The sequence below is a fragment of the Amblyomma maculatum genome, chromosome 4 (assembly GCF_055883805.1).
Source record: "Amblyomma maculatum isolate TAMU_Amacu chromosome 4, ASM5588380v1, whole genome shotgun sequence".
NCBI classification, from domain to species: Eukaryota; Metazoa; Arthropoda; class Arachnida; order Ixodida; family Ixodidae; genus Amblyomma; species Amblyomma maculatum.
In genome coordinates, this window is record NC_139347.1 from 144,854,286 (window position 1) to 144,872,467 (window position 18,182).

General features: G+C 47.8%; 1 protein-coding gene across 1 annotated transcript in view; it reads left to right on the forward strand.

The window, feature by feature from the left end:
• The first annotated feature begins 1,527 nt into the window (after nucleotides 1-1,527).
• The window catches only part of LOC146193251 (uncharacterized), a 55,980-nt gene continuing 39,325 nt past the window's right edge, over nucleotides 1,528-18,182 (forward strand). Inside the window, exons 1-2 of the mRNA XM_084602627.1 lie at nucleotides 1,528-1,745; nucleotides 14,497-14,871. Of these exons, the coding sequence (XP_084458753.1) occupies nucleotides 14,503-14,871 (369 nt within the window). The 5' untranslated portion in view covers nucleotides 1,528-1,745; nucleotides 14,497-14,502. The remainder of the gene's footprint in view (nucleotides 1,746-14,496; nucleotides 14,872-18,182) is intronic.

Genomic DNA, 18,182 nt, shown 5'->3' on the forward strand with positions numbered 1-18,182 from the left:
TATAGGTGAAGCGCGTTCGAGTGCTCCCATAGCGTACAGAGACCATTTTACCGAAAGCAAGTAGGGGAGGAGAAAATGCTCTTTAACCACAATTGCGATGGATCATTATTACCATTCCTGAGTTTGATGTGCACTGCACGCTTTTGCATATGAGACCGTCTTTGCTTGTCAGTATTTTGTCATTTAAACCAGTTTTGTTCCTTTATCAATATGATTTTTTGTGGTAACATAGTCCTGCCAGCAATACGTGATTGGGTACTGGGCATTTTATGAAATCAGAAGCTGGTTGCAGAGATCATACGCGGGAAGAATGCAAGAATAGATCGGGTGCTGTTGGGACGTATTTATACTTCAACACATTTCGGTAGATCCTAAATTAAATCATCAATGAACTTTTGGTGTAGACCGGACATACTCTGTACCTACGATGAGGTGTAGACCGGACATACTCTGTACCTACGATGAAGTTCAAATATGTTTTACTCATATGACTTTCTCCACCGCCGTGAACACCTGCAGGCTGACTGTGCCTCGACCCTGTTAGCCGTGCGTGGCAGCACTACCGTTGATGCGTTGCTCGAGCTTTAAAAGAGCGTTATAAAAGTAGCCTTTTTACAAAAATAATCCCCAGTGTCAAAAGCGAATCTTTCTTGAGGATCGCTGACCTGTACCGTGCTGCTATTAGGAGCGACAACTGCGAAACACTTTCTGCTCAAGTGGCAGTTGGGCCGATGCGGTGTAGCTCGTCGTCTGCTTGTACGGACACTGCCTCCACTACAAAGACGTTGCAGAAATTAATTTTATATTTTGTGCAAAGAAGTAGTTCCGATTAAGCGGGCAGATAGCCTAGAAAGAGGAAGAGAAAGTGCTTTTGCGGACCAGCTGAATCTAAGTTGAGCCACCACCGCTCCGGTTCTGCTCGCTACCAGTGCCCGCTACCAGTGCCTGGATGCCCGCTTAACATTTGTTTTATGTAAAAAAATACGAATGGCAGAAACGAAGCTGTATAATTAGACCATCTACATCTTCTCTGAGCAATTTTGAAGTGCTGTACCATGTGCTGTCGATGCGAAACAATTTAGGCCTAGTGACGACCAGGCAGTAGCGCACGGCCAGAGCGCAAGCGTCCGTCACGACCGTGGACGCCACTACTACTGTAATATCGCGGGATCCGCTGCTGTAAGAGTTGCGAACTTGCCCACTTTATTAGTGGGAGAGAAGGTAACGTCAGTTTTGGACGGTCCGTGATAACCCTGCATTTCGTAAATGCGTTATCAATGGCGATTATCGAGCCACGCATTCTAGCAAAACTTGGCCGTCCGTTCTAATGTGGCAGATCGATGGCTGAACAGTGACAGTCCTTTAGAAGGCGGAATTGAAGGAGTTGGGTATCGATAACATTTTTTCGGTGACTGACTTGTGCGCTCATTGTCACCATGTAACTGTAAACTTGTACGCTGACATCAGACGAACACCGAACAATGTTGGTATCATGGGAGCTCTACACAAAAATAAAAACATGGAAATCACACCCACTTCTAACATCACGTTGTCTACTGGCCAGCAGGGGTCAGCCATGCCGATTGAAATGATTTCTTGCTCTTCGAGGGCGTGATTCTTTTAACGAAAGTCTGCGGGGCCAACGCTGCTTGCCGCGTATTTAACTGTGCCGTGTAGTCGGGACCAGCGTTTCTCACGGGGGAATTTCGACCTTTAACTAGCCTGGATGTTTTCAGCCCTCAAAGGTAAGCCATAACATTGCCATATTTTGGCAAGCCGCTATCGCCTATGTTTGCTCTCTGCGCTCTTGCGCGCCTCATTTTCACCTCTACCCGCTGCAGTCCCGCACCGCCGTACTGCATAATAGCTCTGTGCAAAATCTGTTATAAACGAGGGCCTGCGAGCAGGCGAGTTCTAATGAGGAAAGCGTTTTGTGCTAAATTTTATAAATGAAACCTCGCAAGCAGTAACGAAAACAAACTGTTGCACTACGCTGGTAAAGTAAGGAAACTTGGTTGCTGAAGAAAATTTTCATTTAGATGATGAGAGAGTGTAAAAACAACTATTAGGAAGCAACTTCAACACTCATAGCCGCAACATGCTTTAGGATTGTGATTCATGCAGTTCTTTGTAAATTCTAGAAAGTTATATGTGATAGTGGAAGTAACGCTTGGCCCAGTGACATCAAAGTTCGCTGGTAAAATGAGCACTAAGCATGCCAGTTTGTTGCGCCCGCATTCCTCAGACTGCACTTTACTCGGACATGAATTCCTACTAAGAATTTGATGCTTTCGAGTTATCCTGCTAATCAGTGTTACAATGCAGCACAAAGTTAAACTGCTCTTACACCACATGCTTTGCGTTTTCTACTATGGTGAGCAGCACAATGTCGAGGTTTGTGCGCTAACAGCTAAAATTATAATGCGAGGCCCACAACCATTGTTCTTTAACACATGCGTGGGCAGTGTCGTTGTGTGTTGCCTGTTTATTCATACTGAGATTCCGACTGAGGTACCGTCTTTGCCAAAAGTAACCAGGCTGCTTCGAAGGCTGCCGGAGCAAGCGCGCCGCCGTGTGGCGGTGTTGTGCTCGCTGTGGCTTATCGGGGCTCGTCAACTCCTAGGGTACAACGGCTGACGTTACTTCGTACCCTCACTCTCGCCCGTTGGATGATAAAAACTAGACGCGTATGATGCTGTTTTAGGCTTGCGAAGCCTGGTTGTGCCCAGCGAGGGAGCTCAGCATAGCGACGGGCCTATTCGCTCTTCTCGGCAACTGCAGAAAAGCAGGTGATAGTAAACACGGTGAGCTCCGGTTGTTCGTTTTTAGGACGAATATATGCTAGGTTTGACTGACAGTATTGCCCTGGAATAAGGGTTCTGCGAACGAGAAAGTAATTATTTGCATCTAATGGCTAAGCGTGAGGAAGGTTTCATTATAGTTCGTTACTTAAACCAAAACTTACCTACAAGCAAATGCAAGAATTTGTTAGAATCAGTCATTGCATTTATTCATACACAGCCTCCCCAACGGGTTAACACAATTCTGCAAGCCTAAAAGAGAGATAAGGTGGCTTGAAAGGGTTCACAAGCTTTCCCATATCTTTGTAACGGAGTCGCGGCCCTTAAACTGGCAGTACGCAAGGCACCTCGGAGAAGGCATATTGAAACTTCGAGGTGTGTTATCATTCTCTAACGTACAGGTGCATCAAACACAGGAAAGCGCAATTGTGCTGGTACGTTTCAGCAGCGGATTACAGAACACAAGCGCGCATCAACATATAGCAAGAAACGCGACTTATAATATCGGCTTCAGGGCAGTTGCCGAGAAGAGCGAATATAGCCCCGTCACTATAACGAGCGCCCTCGCTGGGCACAACCAGGCTTCGCACACGTGAAACCGCAGCCCACACATCATACGCGCATACTTTATCATCCAACGGCGAGAGTGAAGGTGCGAAATTACGTCAGCTGTTGTACCCTCGGAGCTGACGAGCACCGATAAGCCACAGCGAGCGAAACGCCGTCACACGGGCGCTTGCTTGCTCCGGCAGCCTTCGGAGCAGCTTTGTTACTTTTGGCAAAGACGGTACGGTACATGCGTCTGCGTTAAAGACAAGCACGAAAACATTTAAGTAAAGTGTTTGACAATGGCAAAGATACACGTGTGCGAGCCCAGGTTATTATTTCCTCCAAACGCAGGAAATATCGGCTGTATTTCGCAACCATGACAGCGCTGCGATTTGCGAAGGTCAAGCGCGAGCATTGATGGTTGGTTTGGTTTCGTTTGTGGGGTTTAACGTCTCAAAGCGACTAAGGCTATGGCAGACGCCGTAGTGGAGGACTCCGGAAATTTCCACCACCTGGGGTTCTTTCCGTGCACTGACATCGCACAGCACACGGGCGCCTTGCTTTTCGCCTCCAGCGAAAAGCTGCCGCCGAGGCCTGGATTCGATCCCGCCTCTTTGGGAACAGCATTCGAGCGCCGTATCCACTGCGCCACCCCAGCGGGGGAGAGCATTGACGGGACCGCGCAACAAAATTCGGCGCGCCGGCTGCAAAGGCATGGTTGAACCAGCGGCCATCGGTTCACGGGGACATGAGCGAAATGAAATATTCACAAGCGCATTCAACTTTGGCCATACGGCCACAACATTAACACTAAGCTGCTCTTCTGGCCTAGATGTAGACTGGAATATCATCGCACTGAAGCGTTTTTCCGTCCTATCATCTGTTAGATAATAGTCTGCGTATACATTCGATTGTTAACCACTGAGGCTTGTAACAATCAACGTTTAAAATCTGGAGCCTCATGAAATATGCATTGAAACTGCTTGCCAACAAAAGACGACAGGGAAGACCTTTACATCGATTTTCATCTTATGCGGCGCCGGGCTATCCCGATGCGCATGAATGATGCGCATGCAGGTTGCCTCACTTAATGCTTTCTACTTGTGTCCGTGGTCTTCCCTCCGTGGTCCTGCCGCATTGGCTCATTGGTTTGCTGGTTAGAACGTAGAGCTTCTGAGCTAGAAGTAACCCAATACGTCTAGTTCACTGTAGCTTAAAGTCTGGCACCGAAGGCCACGATTGGCTGGAAGTGAAACGCAAAACGGCTGTTGTGTAGCGATGACATCACACACCAGGCGGTACAGTCTATTGCACAATTTCAAGCTTACCGCGCGAGTGCTGACCAGTCTAGCGTTCCAGGTGCTTAGCGGGCGGTTTCGAAACAGGGAAAATAACGATTACTTTCACAATCATCTCTCCGTAGTTCGCTGTTCCTTGCAACAACCATCACATGATGAACTCATCACCCTCTCTTTGGCACCATGTTTTTCTATTTTGGGCTTTCGATTTGTTCCGATCAAGTACGGATTTGGCAGCCTGTAACATTCGAAGACGCTAACAAGAACTAGTGGAAACACGTCACGCGCATGCGATCACTGCCAGTTGGCTAAAGCAAAATGAAAACAATTGAAAAAGCTACTCGTTCAGAACAGAGTGGCTGCTGCCTAAGGACAGCAAAGAGTGAGGTAGACCGACCTTATACTTCCCTCGCCAAGACATAGGATAGTGGACCATGGTGCTATCCATGCATGATCTCGGTTGATGCTCGCGGGAATGCCTTATAATGGCGATAGACTGTATGTGTAGATAGCGCGGACAGCGCGAAAACCGCTCGAGATAATGTCAGGCATTCAACTCGAGTTCCTTAGCGCACCGCTTCCTCCTATCAAGCATGTGCACTGCGAAATAAAGGGTGCTTATCAACGCAACACGAAAATGTAAGTTATGATATTCCCGTTGCCTGTGTAGAAAATCACCATAGAGCATCGATCTTGCGCCTGCCTTTCCTTTGGTTTGAAAAAGACAACGGTATTATATAATAACGATTGCTACCTCCTGCGGTTGCTTTTAGATGGCGGCGAAACGAAAGGCGTCCTGTGTGCTGTGCGATGTCAGTGCACGTTAGATCCCCAGGTGGTCGAAATTACTCCGTAGACCTCCACTACGGCTCCTCTTTCTTTCCACTTTCACTCCCACCTTCCTCCCTCCCCCTACGGCGCGGTTCAGGTGTTCACAGAACAAGTGCGACAGATACAGCGCCTTTCCTTTTCTGTGAACCAGTTATTGATTGATTGAACGTCCTTTATTGAATATGAAGGCTCACGGCCAGAATTCAGAATCTTCATTGCTTGCATAGGTCGTCACTCAAAACATATCGCTCTGACGAGGTCACTAAAGGAGCCATACTTGGCAAATATTATGTGTGTTAGCATCAGTTCCTAGAAGGGAAGAATAGTTCAGGCGGTAAGGTTCGATCTCTGAGTGTCCAGTAGAAAAAGCAGGGCAATCGAAGAGTAGATGAGATATGCCGCCGCGCTTTTGTTATTATTAAAATTTTGAGTTTTCCATGGATCATATTCTAATGGTTTGCAGACTGTCTCATTAGATTGCGCGGGAGAATAATCGCACCCGTACCGGTAGAATGGGCGGAGGGCTTGCAGCTCCTTGCAAATAATTTCTCGTATCATTTGCTCGCATTTCGAGGTCAGCAGAGAATGGGGTAGTAGTGAGGCCGGGCTGCAATCTGGAGGACTGCAGCTCGTCGAGCTCTTGCACGTGTTAATGATGGTATCGATACTTGATGGAGTTTGGGCAATTAGAGCGTGAAATGACACTTAACTGACTCCGTTCAGGAAATAGGCATTCAGTTTCCGACATGGTGAGACCATAACGCCAGCAAAGCGTAAGTACTTCTGTGTAAACGCATACGATTCATCGTGACCTTCAATGCGGGAAGAGAGCTTTTTCTTCGCAATCTCAATCCGAACAGTCGGGTAAGCAAAGTATTGAGGAAGTGTTGTTTGAATTTGGGCCAGTTAGTGGTGTGGGGCTGGCGATTTATGAACCAGGTTCTGGCGACCTCAATAAGGTAGAAAGTTGATGAATTTCAGAGTCGTTCCTCTTATCGTAGGCACTGAAGCGTTAATGGGTGTCGAGCCAGTCATCCGCGTCTTGGCCGCGACAACCAGCAAAAAGCGGCAGCCGCCTTGTCTCCATCTTTTCGCTTGTCACCTAGTAACATCTTTGTGAAGGTGTGGCCGAGGTAGAGGATCCGACAGGTTAGGGGCTCCCACGGTTGGCAAAACGATGATTGCAGGTGGCAAACTGCGACCGAAACGCAGCTCCAGCGAGAGACAGGGTGCAAGACATCTAGGCGATTTAGTTTAGATTTCACCACTTGGCTATAGTCATCCCCAGTTGTTTTAGGGTCGGAGGGGTGGCTGGTCCAGGCCGTACGGGGCTGGGAATGGTAGGTCACTGTTGTTGTTGTTGTGGCTGCAGGAATAAGAAAAAAAAATGCGCGGGTCTGCTATTGATTGATTTACTTTAATTTCCACCGATTTAGGAGGCCCCCTACACCCCGCTCCTGGCACGCAGGCCTGAGGAACGGGGGCTGGAACCTTCGCGACTAAGGACTGGCGAATATGCATTGGTTATTCGCGGCCTCAGCCGCCAGGCGGACGGCTTTCTGCTGGTCAGCGGGGACGTCGGTTCGCAGCAGGATTACCCAGACTTCTCTACTTTTAATGTCCCTAGCGCCGGAGACTTAGGGCATTCCGAAAGTATATGGTCGAGGGACCCCTTCTCTTCGCAGGCTTTACATTTATCACTTTTTTCTCTCATATATCTGGGTGTGAAACAACCAGACAAGGTTCGGGAAATTTCCGGCTTGTAATCGCCGCCAGGCTATGGCCTCTTTAATATTTAAGCTAGGATCCGGTGGCGGCATCAGACGTCTTCCTAATCTATAATTTTCGATTATTTCTTTATAGGTTTGCAAACGTTTGTCCATCGCCTGGCAGTCGGGCGGCTCCGCGTTTACCCGGAATTAAAGATCTCGGGCTAAATCATGAGCCGCCTCGTTGCCGGGGACGGACGTGTGTGCTGGGACCCAAATTAGGGTGATTTTGCGAACGATTTTAGCTGCAGTTTTTAGAATTCGGGCGCCTTCTTGCGAGACCCTGCCTTTTCCGATATTCCAGAGAGCAGTTTTAATGTCGCTAAAGATTAATCTAGCGTTCGTTCCGACGCAAGCGAGCGCTATTGCGACCTCATCAGCCGTGTCTATGTTCCTGCTTCGGATGGTGGCGGAGACGACTGGTGCGCCGCTACCATCGACTGCCGCGGCGACTATCGCCCCTGATCGGCCGCTTGCAGCGTCTACGTAGGCAACTTCTTTTACTCTGAATTCTTTTGCACTTTTAACCAGTGCTTCTGCTCTCTTCTCCCGTCTCTCCTTGTGGTATTCTGGGTGCACGTTGCAGGGGAGAGGACGAACAATGATGTTCTCGCGACATTGTGGTGGTAGGGCAACCTTGTCGGCTGTGCCCCTATCTATTTTTCGACCCACCCATTCTAAGATGGTTCGACCCGTGCTCGACCTACTTAATCTTTCACGTTGGGCGATTCTCACCGCTTCAGCAAGTTCCGTCCAGGTATTATGCACTCCCATTTCTGTCAGGCGTTCCAAGAGGAGATGGGTAGACCCAGCGCCCTCTTGACGCAAAGCTTGATGAGTGCGTCTATCTTATCTTTTTCATTGGTCCTGATGTTGAGTAACGGTGTGGCATAGCATATTCGACTTATTATGTACGCCTGCATCAGTCTCAAGAGGCTTCTCTCTTTGAGACCTCTGCCTTTGAATGCAATCCTAAATATCCCTATTACTTGCGTCGCGTAGGTAGTGAGTTTTTTATCGTTCCGTCGTTATACCTGTCCTCTTTTATAAAAAGTCCGAGGATTCTGATTTGCTGGGCTTTTGGTACGGTTTTGCCGTCGACCTTAATTTATACGTTAAAGTCGGCCTTGTACCTCATTGATTTTGGATTATATATGAAAAGTTCGGATTTTTGCGGAGAGCACACAAGACCCCTTTCGGCCGCGTAGGACACAATGGTGTCCGCCGCCGCCTGTAGGCGTTCCTCTATGCTGCCGTCGCTGCCATTGTTCATCCAGAGATTAACGTCGTCCGCGTATTAAGAGCGGCAGGAAGGCCTCTCATCACCACGTTAAAAAGGAAGGGGGAGAGCACCGAGCCTTGCGGCGTTCCTTTACTTCCCAGGTGGACAGTGGGGGATTCTAAGTCCTGAAACTTTAGTTTCAACGTCCTGTTTGTCAGGAAATCTATTAAGTAATTATATGTCCTCTCGCCGACTCCTAAATCCTGTAGTCCCGCGAGAATTGCCTGGTGGTTTACGTTTTCAAATGCGTTTGTTAGATCTAGTGCTAGAATTACCTTCGCGTCTCTGGATTTCGAGTCAATTATGCCATATTGTAATCGGAGCATTACGTCCTATGTGCACAGGCCCGGTCGGGACCCGACCATCTCGTGCGGCCACAGGTCATTTTTCTCCACGAAATTAGTTGGCCTTGTTTGGATTATGCGTTCCATAAGCTTTCCAATGCATGAGGCTAGAGAAATAGGTCTGAGGTTTTCCAATTTCGGGGGATTGCCAGGTTTTGGAATTAGCACAACGTTTGCAGTTTTCCACTGTTGGGGAAGACGACCGCTACTCCAGATTTCTTGCATGTATGGCTCTGTAACTCGTCACCGGCTCGTGCGGCGGGGGCTAGCCTGCCACCATATTTGCATCTGTTGTAGGTCGTCATTGCACCCGCTACACTTTCGGTCGTGCTCAACGGCTGTTTCAATGCATGTCTTTCTCCACATCTTTTAGAGCGCAGCTCTTTGGCGTCCGTTCCTGGGTTTCGCGTCGGCGTCGGCGTCGTCGTCGGCCTGGTAACCAGCTCCGCCCCCCTTTCATCCCCCCAGCGCTAGCAGCGACCGACTGATACCGCTGGATGCCGCTGACGCCGCTAGAGAGTCAAGATAACGTGACTGCATAGAACACTGTCGCCGCCATGCAGAAAGAGGAGGGAAGGGACCCCCCCCCCCCCCCCTGTTCCTGTGTGGCGGATAGGGTGCTCTTCAGTTGCCGATACGCCGGTTATTTCACGTAGGCCCCGGCACGTCGACGAATACGCGACCACTTTCCCACGGCTAGACCTGGTTCTTGGCGCTGCGGAAGCGAGGGTATCATATTGTTTGCGTCGGCACGGTGGCGTTGTCCCTGAAACCAACTCCGCAGCTGGGGTTGACTCACTATCGGCGTCAGCAGCATCAGTCAGTCGCTGCTATCTCTTCCCTCCTCCCTTTATCGCGTTGTCCGCTTGCGGCGCGCGCTTCTGCCCCCATCGTTTGCCGCTGGGTGTACACGCCGCCCCCTCCCTCCTCTTCCTGCGAGTCTCCGGTTGTCAAAGCGCCGGCTCGAACTTAATTCCTTTCTTCGCTCCTCCTCCAATGCAACCCCTGTGCGGTGGCAATCAGAGAGCCAGATCGGTGGCGGCGGATCTGTATATGTGCACCGCCCGAGCCGAAATTGCCGCTGCCGTTCGCCACTGCGAAATTATCTGCCAGTTCTTTCTGAGCCATGAGCGAGACGACCGGTGGAAGTCCTCCGTCTGCTGCTGCTGCTGCTAAACGAGCTGCCAGAGCAGAGGAACCAAGTCGGACATCATCATCATCATCATCATCATCATCATCATCATCATCATCATCATCATCATCATCATCATCATCATCATCAGCCTGATTATACCCACTGCAGGGCGAAGGCCTCTCCCATATCTCTCCACTTAACCCGGTTCTGTGCTAGCTGCATCCACTTGACCCCTGCGAACTTCTTAATCTCATCCGCCCACCTAACTTTCTGCCGCCCCCTGCTACGCTTTCCTTCCCTTGGAATCCAGTTTGTTACCCTCAGCGACCATCGGTTATCCTCTCTTCGCACTACATGTCCTGCCCATGTCCATTTCTTCTTCTTAATTTCCACTAGAATGTCGTTAACTTGCGTTATTTCTCTGACCCACTCTGCACGCTTTCTATCTCTTAATGTTACCCCTACCATTTTTCGTTCCATAGCCCTCTGGGTTGTCCTTAACTTAAGTAGAACTCTCTCAAGTCGAACATATATCAGTCTATTTCTCCGACCACAAAGCTTCCTTCATGACTGTCAAGAACTGTTAGTGGAGTCTTTGTTAAAGGAATACGTGTGAAAAATAAAAAAAAAATTCTGTGATAGCGCATACATGTGTTGCTCGATTTCTTTGCCTCAATCTATCGAAAAGGTGAAAGCTTATTTGCTGCGTTCAAATTTCGCATTAGGAAGTAACGTAATCGTCGGTAATTTTTTTCTTTCTTCTCTATTTCCTCTTCTGTCCTTACGAGGCATCGGAGGTGGCTCAGCTACAGAGCTAGTAGTAGGTATTTTCTTTTCCTTCTTTCTTCACTCGCAAGAACAGCAACAATTGTTTTAAATAAAAAAGCACGGATCGATACAATTTTGTGGACATTACCGTGGGCCCAACAACATTACTCGCAAGATTTGTACCCAATGCGACAGATTCATGACGCCCATGATTCTCTTCAAGGCGCCGAATATTGCTCGACCTTGGCCATCACTTCTCCACTTCATAAACTGCCTAAAGCGTGCATCATTTTGGTTAGGGCCAGGATGACACTGCTATTTTAACAACCTGATAGACGCCCTCACGTTAGACCGTGTCCTTGGCCAGTTCTGAGACTGCTCTAATCCTCCTGCATACTAATGTCAGTGGTCATGATCTCGGCACTGTACTTCTGCAGCACGTTGGGACGTCTTGTGGCAAAGTGATTCCGTTAGCCAGCGTCCGTATCTTCCAGTTAGCCAGTATCTTCCATGACTCCAGCTGTGAAAAATTACACTATTACCGGAGAGGAATATCTTGCCGTCATCTGGGAGGTCGACAAATTTCGTCCTTACCTATACGGTCACCACTTCACAGTTGTGACTGATCACAATGCTTTTTGCTGGATGTCTGCGCAGACAAAATTGGCAGGACAACTTGGCCGTTGCATTGTACGCCCACAGGTGTCCCAATATGAAACCACTTATAGTTCTGGTCACCAACAACAAGGCACCGACATGCTTTCTAGCAGCCCCCTTTCGGAATCAACTTGCTGTTTTTCTATGCAATGCCTTTCCTCCGCTCAACAGAGCAGACCTCTCTCCCTGTATCTTCCTTTTCTATCCTTAACTCTTCCTCTTCCTACAACGCACATCACAGCAGTTTTTTTTTTTGGTGTCTCAGACAACGCGCACTCCTCTCGCAGCAACTACCCGACCCTACTGCCGTCCCATCATCGACCGCCTTATCGGCACTTCGAACCCACCCAGAGCTAGGCAGCTCAAGTTCGACGATGGCGTCCTACGCTGCTACGCATATTCCTTGATGGAATCCGCTGGATCCCAATCATGCTTAGTGGGCTTCCCCTATGTCCTAACGATTCTTGAGTATGCCGCTACTGCCGATCCTCTAGGTTTTGTCATACTTACGAACGTGTAAACAGGCGTTTCTTCTGGCGTTGCCTAACCTCCAGCGTATCTAAAGCCGTCGCTTCCTGTCCCCTGTCTCAACGTCTCAAACGGTCGACGTCTTCACCCGCTGGCCACCAGGAAACCCTCCCCAGTCGCGAACGCCATTCGATGTCGTCTCAATTGACTTACATGCCCCGCCTCTCTGACCAGGACAGCCATTGGATCATTGAAAATGCCGACCCCGTCACGCGCTACGCCGAGCCAGCATCCGTGTGCACTGGCTCGGTGCAAGAGGTTAAAAATTTCTTTTAACGGCCCATCTTCCAAAGACAACCTGAAGCTGCCATCCCCAGGCAAATTGTCTGACGGAGCGGTTCCATCGCACCCTTTGTATCTGATCTCATTGTATCTCGTACCGGATCATCGAAATTGGCAAACTATTCTTCCGTTCGTGGCATTCGCCTATAATACAGTAGTACAGTTACTGCCCACTGCCAGTTACAGTTACTGCCCACTGCCAGTTACTCGCCGTTTTTCCACGTTTCTGGCCATCCTCCCACTTATCTCGACAGTTGTTTCTTCTTTACGCCCGACCATTCCTCCACATCACTACTTGCACAGTTCGTATGCCATGTGGCAAGATGCCGTCATCTTCTTCGCCTGAACACTGAATCCTGCCAGGAAGACCCTAGAAGTCGCTGATTCTACCCATCGTTTAGTTTCTTTCTGTCCTGGTGACGACGAAGTACTACTTTACACACTACTGCGCACCACTGCCCTTAGTAACAAATGTCACAACCGCTACCTTGATCCCTGCAGGGTCTTTAACCTCACTTCCCCAGTGAACTAAAGAAGCAGACCTGTTGAACGCTCAGGATGGACACCCCCATGGTACTAAAATTGTCCATAATTCTCGTTTGAAGCGCCTGTAGAGCGCGATGCATCGGTTTCCTAGGAGCGACGAGGCTGTCCATTTCCGCCCTCCCGGGGAGATTGTGTGAGCCTCCCATGATGCAGCACTTTCACATTTGCATATCTTCGCCATCATCTAGCGGCTCCGCCTGTGGCATGCGCCTAGATTTCGCTTTTAGAATAAACACCAGACATGGCAACCTTTGACATGCGATCGAGGCTTGGACTATTTTCATAATTTTTACACTTTGCAAAACTGAGGTCCACTCAAAAACAGGAGCACAACGTCGAACACTTGTTAATCCGTTTAACGGGAGCTAAAACCATGACACGTTTCCTTCGTTTTTAGCTAGAAGCATTTCTTTTATATATAGTATCACTTGGTAGTTGGCATTCGCAATTTGTTTTCGTTCAAGATTTCTCGTAACGGTGCATTACATCAGGTGGCACGACATTCATTTTGTCTGATTAGTAAGATCTGAAAGGGCCCTTGCGTATTCCAGCAGTATCTAAGCTAGCGTATGTATGTATGTATTACTTTATTAAGGAGCCGGTAAACGACAGGATAAAGCGTCGTGACGCTGGCCAAGCGTCGGCCCGGGATTATGCCCTACTCTGCACTACCTCATTTGGCCCGCTTGTGGTGGGTTGTGCTTTTCTAGCGCACCCTGGGCCTGCTGGACGGCCTATAGTTGTATCTCCTTGTCTGTATTTTGCAATATCACTTTGAAGTTCCGGCGTATGCAACTAAGCGATGTCTAAATGAGGCTGCACGATTGCAGGCGCCTGCAAGGCTGCAACCAGAGGGCCTCGCCTATTCTTGGTTTACATTAGCGTAGAAAGTCTCGCAGAATCTCAGGCTATGAGAGAGGTGTTGTGGAGGCTTCTGGAAGTTTCTACCGATTGGATTTGGTTAATGTTCAGTGATATCGCACAGCACAGCGGCGCCGGTGTTGTCGCCTCCATCGAAGAGCGGCCGCCTTGGCGGGCGTTCCTGTCGACAATGTTCAAAATTTTGAGGCAGTGAATTTTCGTATAACTGCGTTGCTGGAGAAGGAATGCGTAAAGTAAGAGGTAAATAATCGCAGCTACAAGGAAGCTTCCAAATAGTCGAGCATTAGGTATTGAATTTTAACACCTAGTGCCTACTAATCGAGTACCTTAATGTTTGTTAATAATGCCTTAATGATTAGGTGTGAGGAAGCAGAAAATAAAAAGCTCGATGCTCACACACCCACGGATTAAAAACGTTTCTTGATACTTCCCAGGCTATCTTTTTGTTTTTGTTCACGTCCATTACGCCCATATAGTGTTCCTGAAGGTGGGGGGAGGGGGCGACGTCAAGTCTCAAAGGAATTGAAACGGAAACAGCCTTTACCATTGTCTATCAAGGATTCGGTTAAAGACACTGACCTTCCAGGAATTCGCTCTTTTTTTTCCAACGAGCAAGTTCTTTTCTCATTTATCCACAAACACCTTCCTTGCTGTAAGCCTTTTAAACTAAGCTAACATTCTTCACACTTCTAGTGCTTTGAGGAAATGGGTTGTGGGGTGAACTAGCTTAAAATTAAAAATCAACCTGTTGAGTACTACTGCGCAGTCGGATGCATGACTTGCTGCACATGCTTTCGCTGTTGCTTAAACCTATTTCCTTGCAGGGCAACATGAAAAACTGTGACCTGCGCAGCGCCTTGCGGGCATATTGTCGCCCTCACCTCAGTCCGAAGGCAGGACAAAGTCCTGTTTGGATGGAAATCCGAACACCGTACAGCGGATCGAGTCTTAAATTCCCCATGGTGTGCACGGATGGTCCTGGAAAGATATGCGGCCTACTGAAGAATCTGTCAGCTGTCAATGAACTACTGTATCTGACTGCAGCTGAAGTGGTAGAAATTGCCCCTCAAAAAGTGGCCATTCGCTTCTTCGGGGGCATTATGCAGGCAATTTGTGGCAAGGATGCAGGGATGCGCGAATATGCTACCATCTTCCTCGACCACGTCCTCACAGTGCATCGCTGCGTAGAATGTGTAGAGGTGAGAGAACTTCTGTGACTGTGCCTGTTGAAAGAAAGTGTTTAGAGACAAGTCTATGTTCAGATGACCCAAATACTTTACATTAAGGATATCTACCATGTTCTCATTTTTCTGTACAAAAGTTCGGAACGTGTTTAGCAATTCACAGTGAATATTGTCCGTTCCCTCTCTCCGAGTGGCAACCTAAGTGTAGTGAGTTCGCTTTGCCGCGCGTTTTAAGAGCGAAGCTTTCACTCTCCAAGCTTCAAATTTGATGGTCACGGAGGATGCCGTTTGACCTCATCATGCCAGCTACGACTCGCCACAGCCACACCAGTCGCTGCTGTTTCTCTCCGACGCAGCGCTGCTCTCCACCGCTTGTCTCGTCTGGTCACTAAACATATGCCTAACCTCATGGGGCGCCATCGCTTCGTGAAATATATAAGCGTGGCAGCTACGCTCGCTTCCACTACTCGCTCTGCACTGCCAGGAATACTGGGCTTAATGTGAGAAAAGGTTCTGAAAAGAAACCAGGCAAGAATGAGTAGCCTTGCTCAAGTATAGCTTCCGCTCGGTTCAGTTGGTATCGTTAAACTACTGCCAATATTTTATGCTTTGAATACAACTATAACCTTAACATAACTCAGTAGTGTAAAGCTGCGATGGGCTTTGTGGTACACATGCAGCTTAGGGAAGCAGTTTAAAAGTGTACGAGGAACACAACAAGCAGAACTAAAGGGGAGTGGAAACTTAAGAAGCAGAAGCAATTTGTGAACGGAGAAAATAAAAAGAAACTATTGTACCTCTCAGTTGGATCAAGCGCACGTTTTAGGAGCGACGGAAGCTAAAAAAGAATAAAGGTGGTGCTCTAAAACATTCGTGAACATGTCTTTAAAACCGTAGTACTAGCAATGTTGTTGCCACTCGTAAATTATGTCGCTTTTTCCCGTAGCATGTAGTTGGAGATGTAAGCGCATTCTTCGTTATGGTACCCCACCCCCCTCCCCCCGCCCCATTATCCGACCTTCCTTTTAATGTGCAATGAAGGAAGCCAATTAAAGAGGCAGCTACAAAAGTTTTTGTTGCCCTTCCGGACAATATCATGTAGACCCGAATATAAGTTGCCAAAACAGTGTGTGCGCGTGCGTGTATGTGTCTGTGCGTATGCATTTAGAAGATCCAACGTTTTTAAATGGTGGCTTAACTTTTGATGAACTTTTGTGGCGCGGCTATATTTTGGGCTGCCGCGGACATCAGGTAAAAGGTAGAAGGCTTGTTAGTTCGCTAATTAAGCAAATTCGTAAATAACTGTTGAATTCTCATTTTATGGGGTTTGATTTATTTGCAGAATTGGAGACTGTTTATGGTGTATTATATCCGCCAGATTTTTTAAGAATTATAGCGGGAGTTACAAGGTCCAAAGATGGCAGTCTGATAGGCAGCTTCACATATTAAGACCTTCCTGTTCAACATTTTCGTGAACGCACATGGCTACTGCGGTTAACACACTTAATTTCGACTCCGACACAGGGCGCTGCTCGCAGCGTCACCTAAAGCTGGATTGCGCGACGAAGCAAATCGAGTACCGCGCATTGTTGCATTTGCCAAAACGAAATGCGATATGTGTAAGGTTCAATCTGCTCTGCTTGTTTCTGTGTCTTATCAGTGCGCGGTGAACACAAAGTTGACATCGTTATGGGTAACAAACCATGCGCGGGCGACGGTTTGGACCGCTTAGGCAGATGAACAAGACACGCTATGGACACGGTTTGGTGAAGAGCTCACCAACCTGGTGTGAAGGCTGCCTTCTGTGTGTGCAGTACGGTCTCAACAATGTCCCGACAATAGTTGCCTGGTGGGAATAAGAGTTCTTTCTGCATAAATGGGTCCTACAAGTGAATTCTGCAAGCACATGAATATGAATCACATTCGTTGAGTGACTCACGGAGGGATAAATGAATGGAGCTGTGTTACATCGAAAGCCGGGCTGTATTACCCCCCGATTACGTAATAGATCCGTCACTATAATTAAAATCTGAACTGCAGTAACGTACGTGACCACCTTTCATTCGTCTCTCGCGGCGTTTATGTAATCCTCGTGATTACAAAAAGATCTTAGCGTAGCGTCAGCAAGCGATACGCGGAGTTATTACAATAGGGGCAAACCCACTTGCGAACTAGCACTTTGGATGGATGGATGGAATGTAAGAGCGTCCCCTTTGAAACGGGGTGGTAGCATTAGCTATCATGCTCATTTTTCTCCCTATATCTTCCCTATATCTTTTTGCTAGTTTCCACCGCCGGTTTATTCACCCGGCCACTGGTATGTCTAAACCCCAGAGCTTCAGGAACAGTGATTGCGCCTGCACCAACTTCCGGATGGATACCATTACATTCGAGTATAATATGGGCAATTGTTTCACTGGAGTTTCCACATACAGCACATGTCTCATCTCCATTGTTAAATTTCTTTTTGTAGCTGCGAGTCCTAGGGCACCCTGATCTAGCTTCAAAAAGTAGGGCACTGCCTCTTGAGTTATCAAAGAAATCTTCCTTCCTGATCTGCATTTTCAACTTTCGGTATAATTCCACACTGTGTTTCTTTTCCATCGAATTTATCCTATTTTTACCATCTGTGTTTTTCACCTGTTGCTTAATGCTCTTTATTTCTCCGTCCTTGTTACTAGCATACTTACTAGTTAGTTTTCTAGTTCTTTTCCTCCATTGTGAGTCAACGCTTTTTAGGTACAGGTATTTAAATACTTTAGCTGCCCATCTGTTACTGTCCAATTTCCTCAGACGTTCCTCATATAATATTTTACTCTGAGCTTCCCGCACTTCGAAAGATGCCCAGCCCATATCTCCCTGTACCGCCTCATTTGTAGTTTTGCCGTGGGCACCTAGTGCTAATCGTCCAACGCATCTCTGATTTGTTTCTAATGTCGACTGTACCTCTGATTTTAGGCACAAAACCGCATTTCCGAAAGTAAGTCCGGGCACCATAATTCCTTTCCAAATACCCCTCAAAACCTCATACCTATTTTATCACCACAATGCCTTAAGCTTCATTATCCCGGCATTCCTTCGCCCTTTGGCCTTAAGTGATTGCTCATGCTTTCCAATGTATGCCAATCCTCCGTTTACCCATACCCCCAGATATTTATATTCTGCTACTCTAGGTATTTCAAGGCCTTGTATTTTAAGACCCTGATCAGTTGAGCCGTTGAAAATCATCAGACCCGACTTAACTGCGCTGAAACTGAAGCCTAGAGAGTCCCCTTCGTCTCCGCAATACTTAACTAGAGTTTGCAATTCTTCCAGATTCTCAGCTA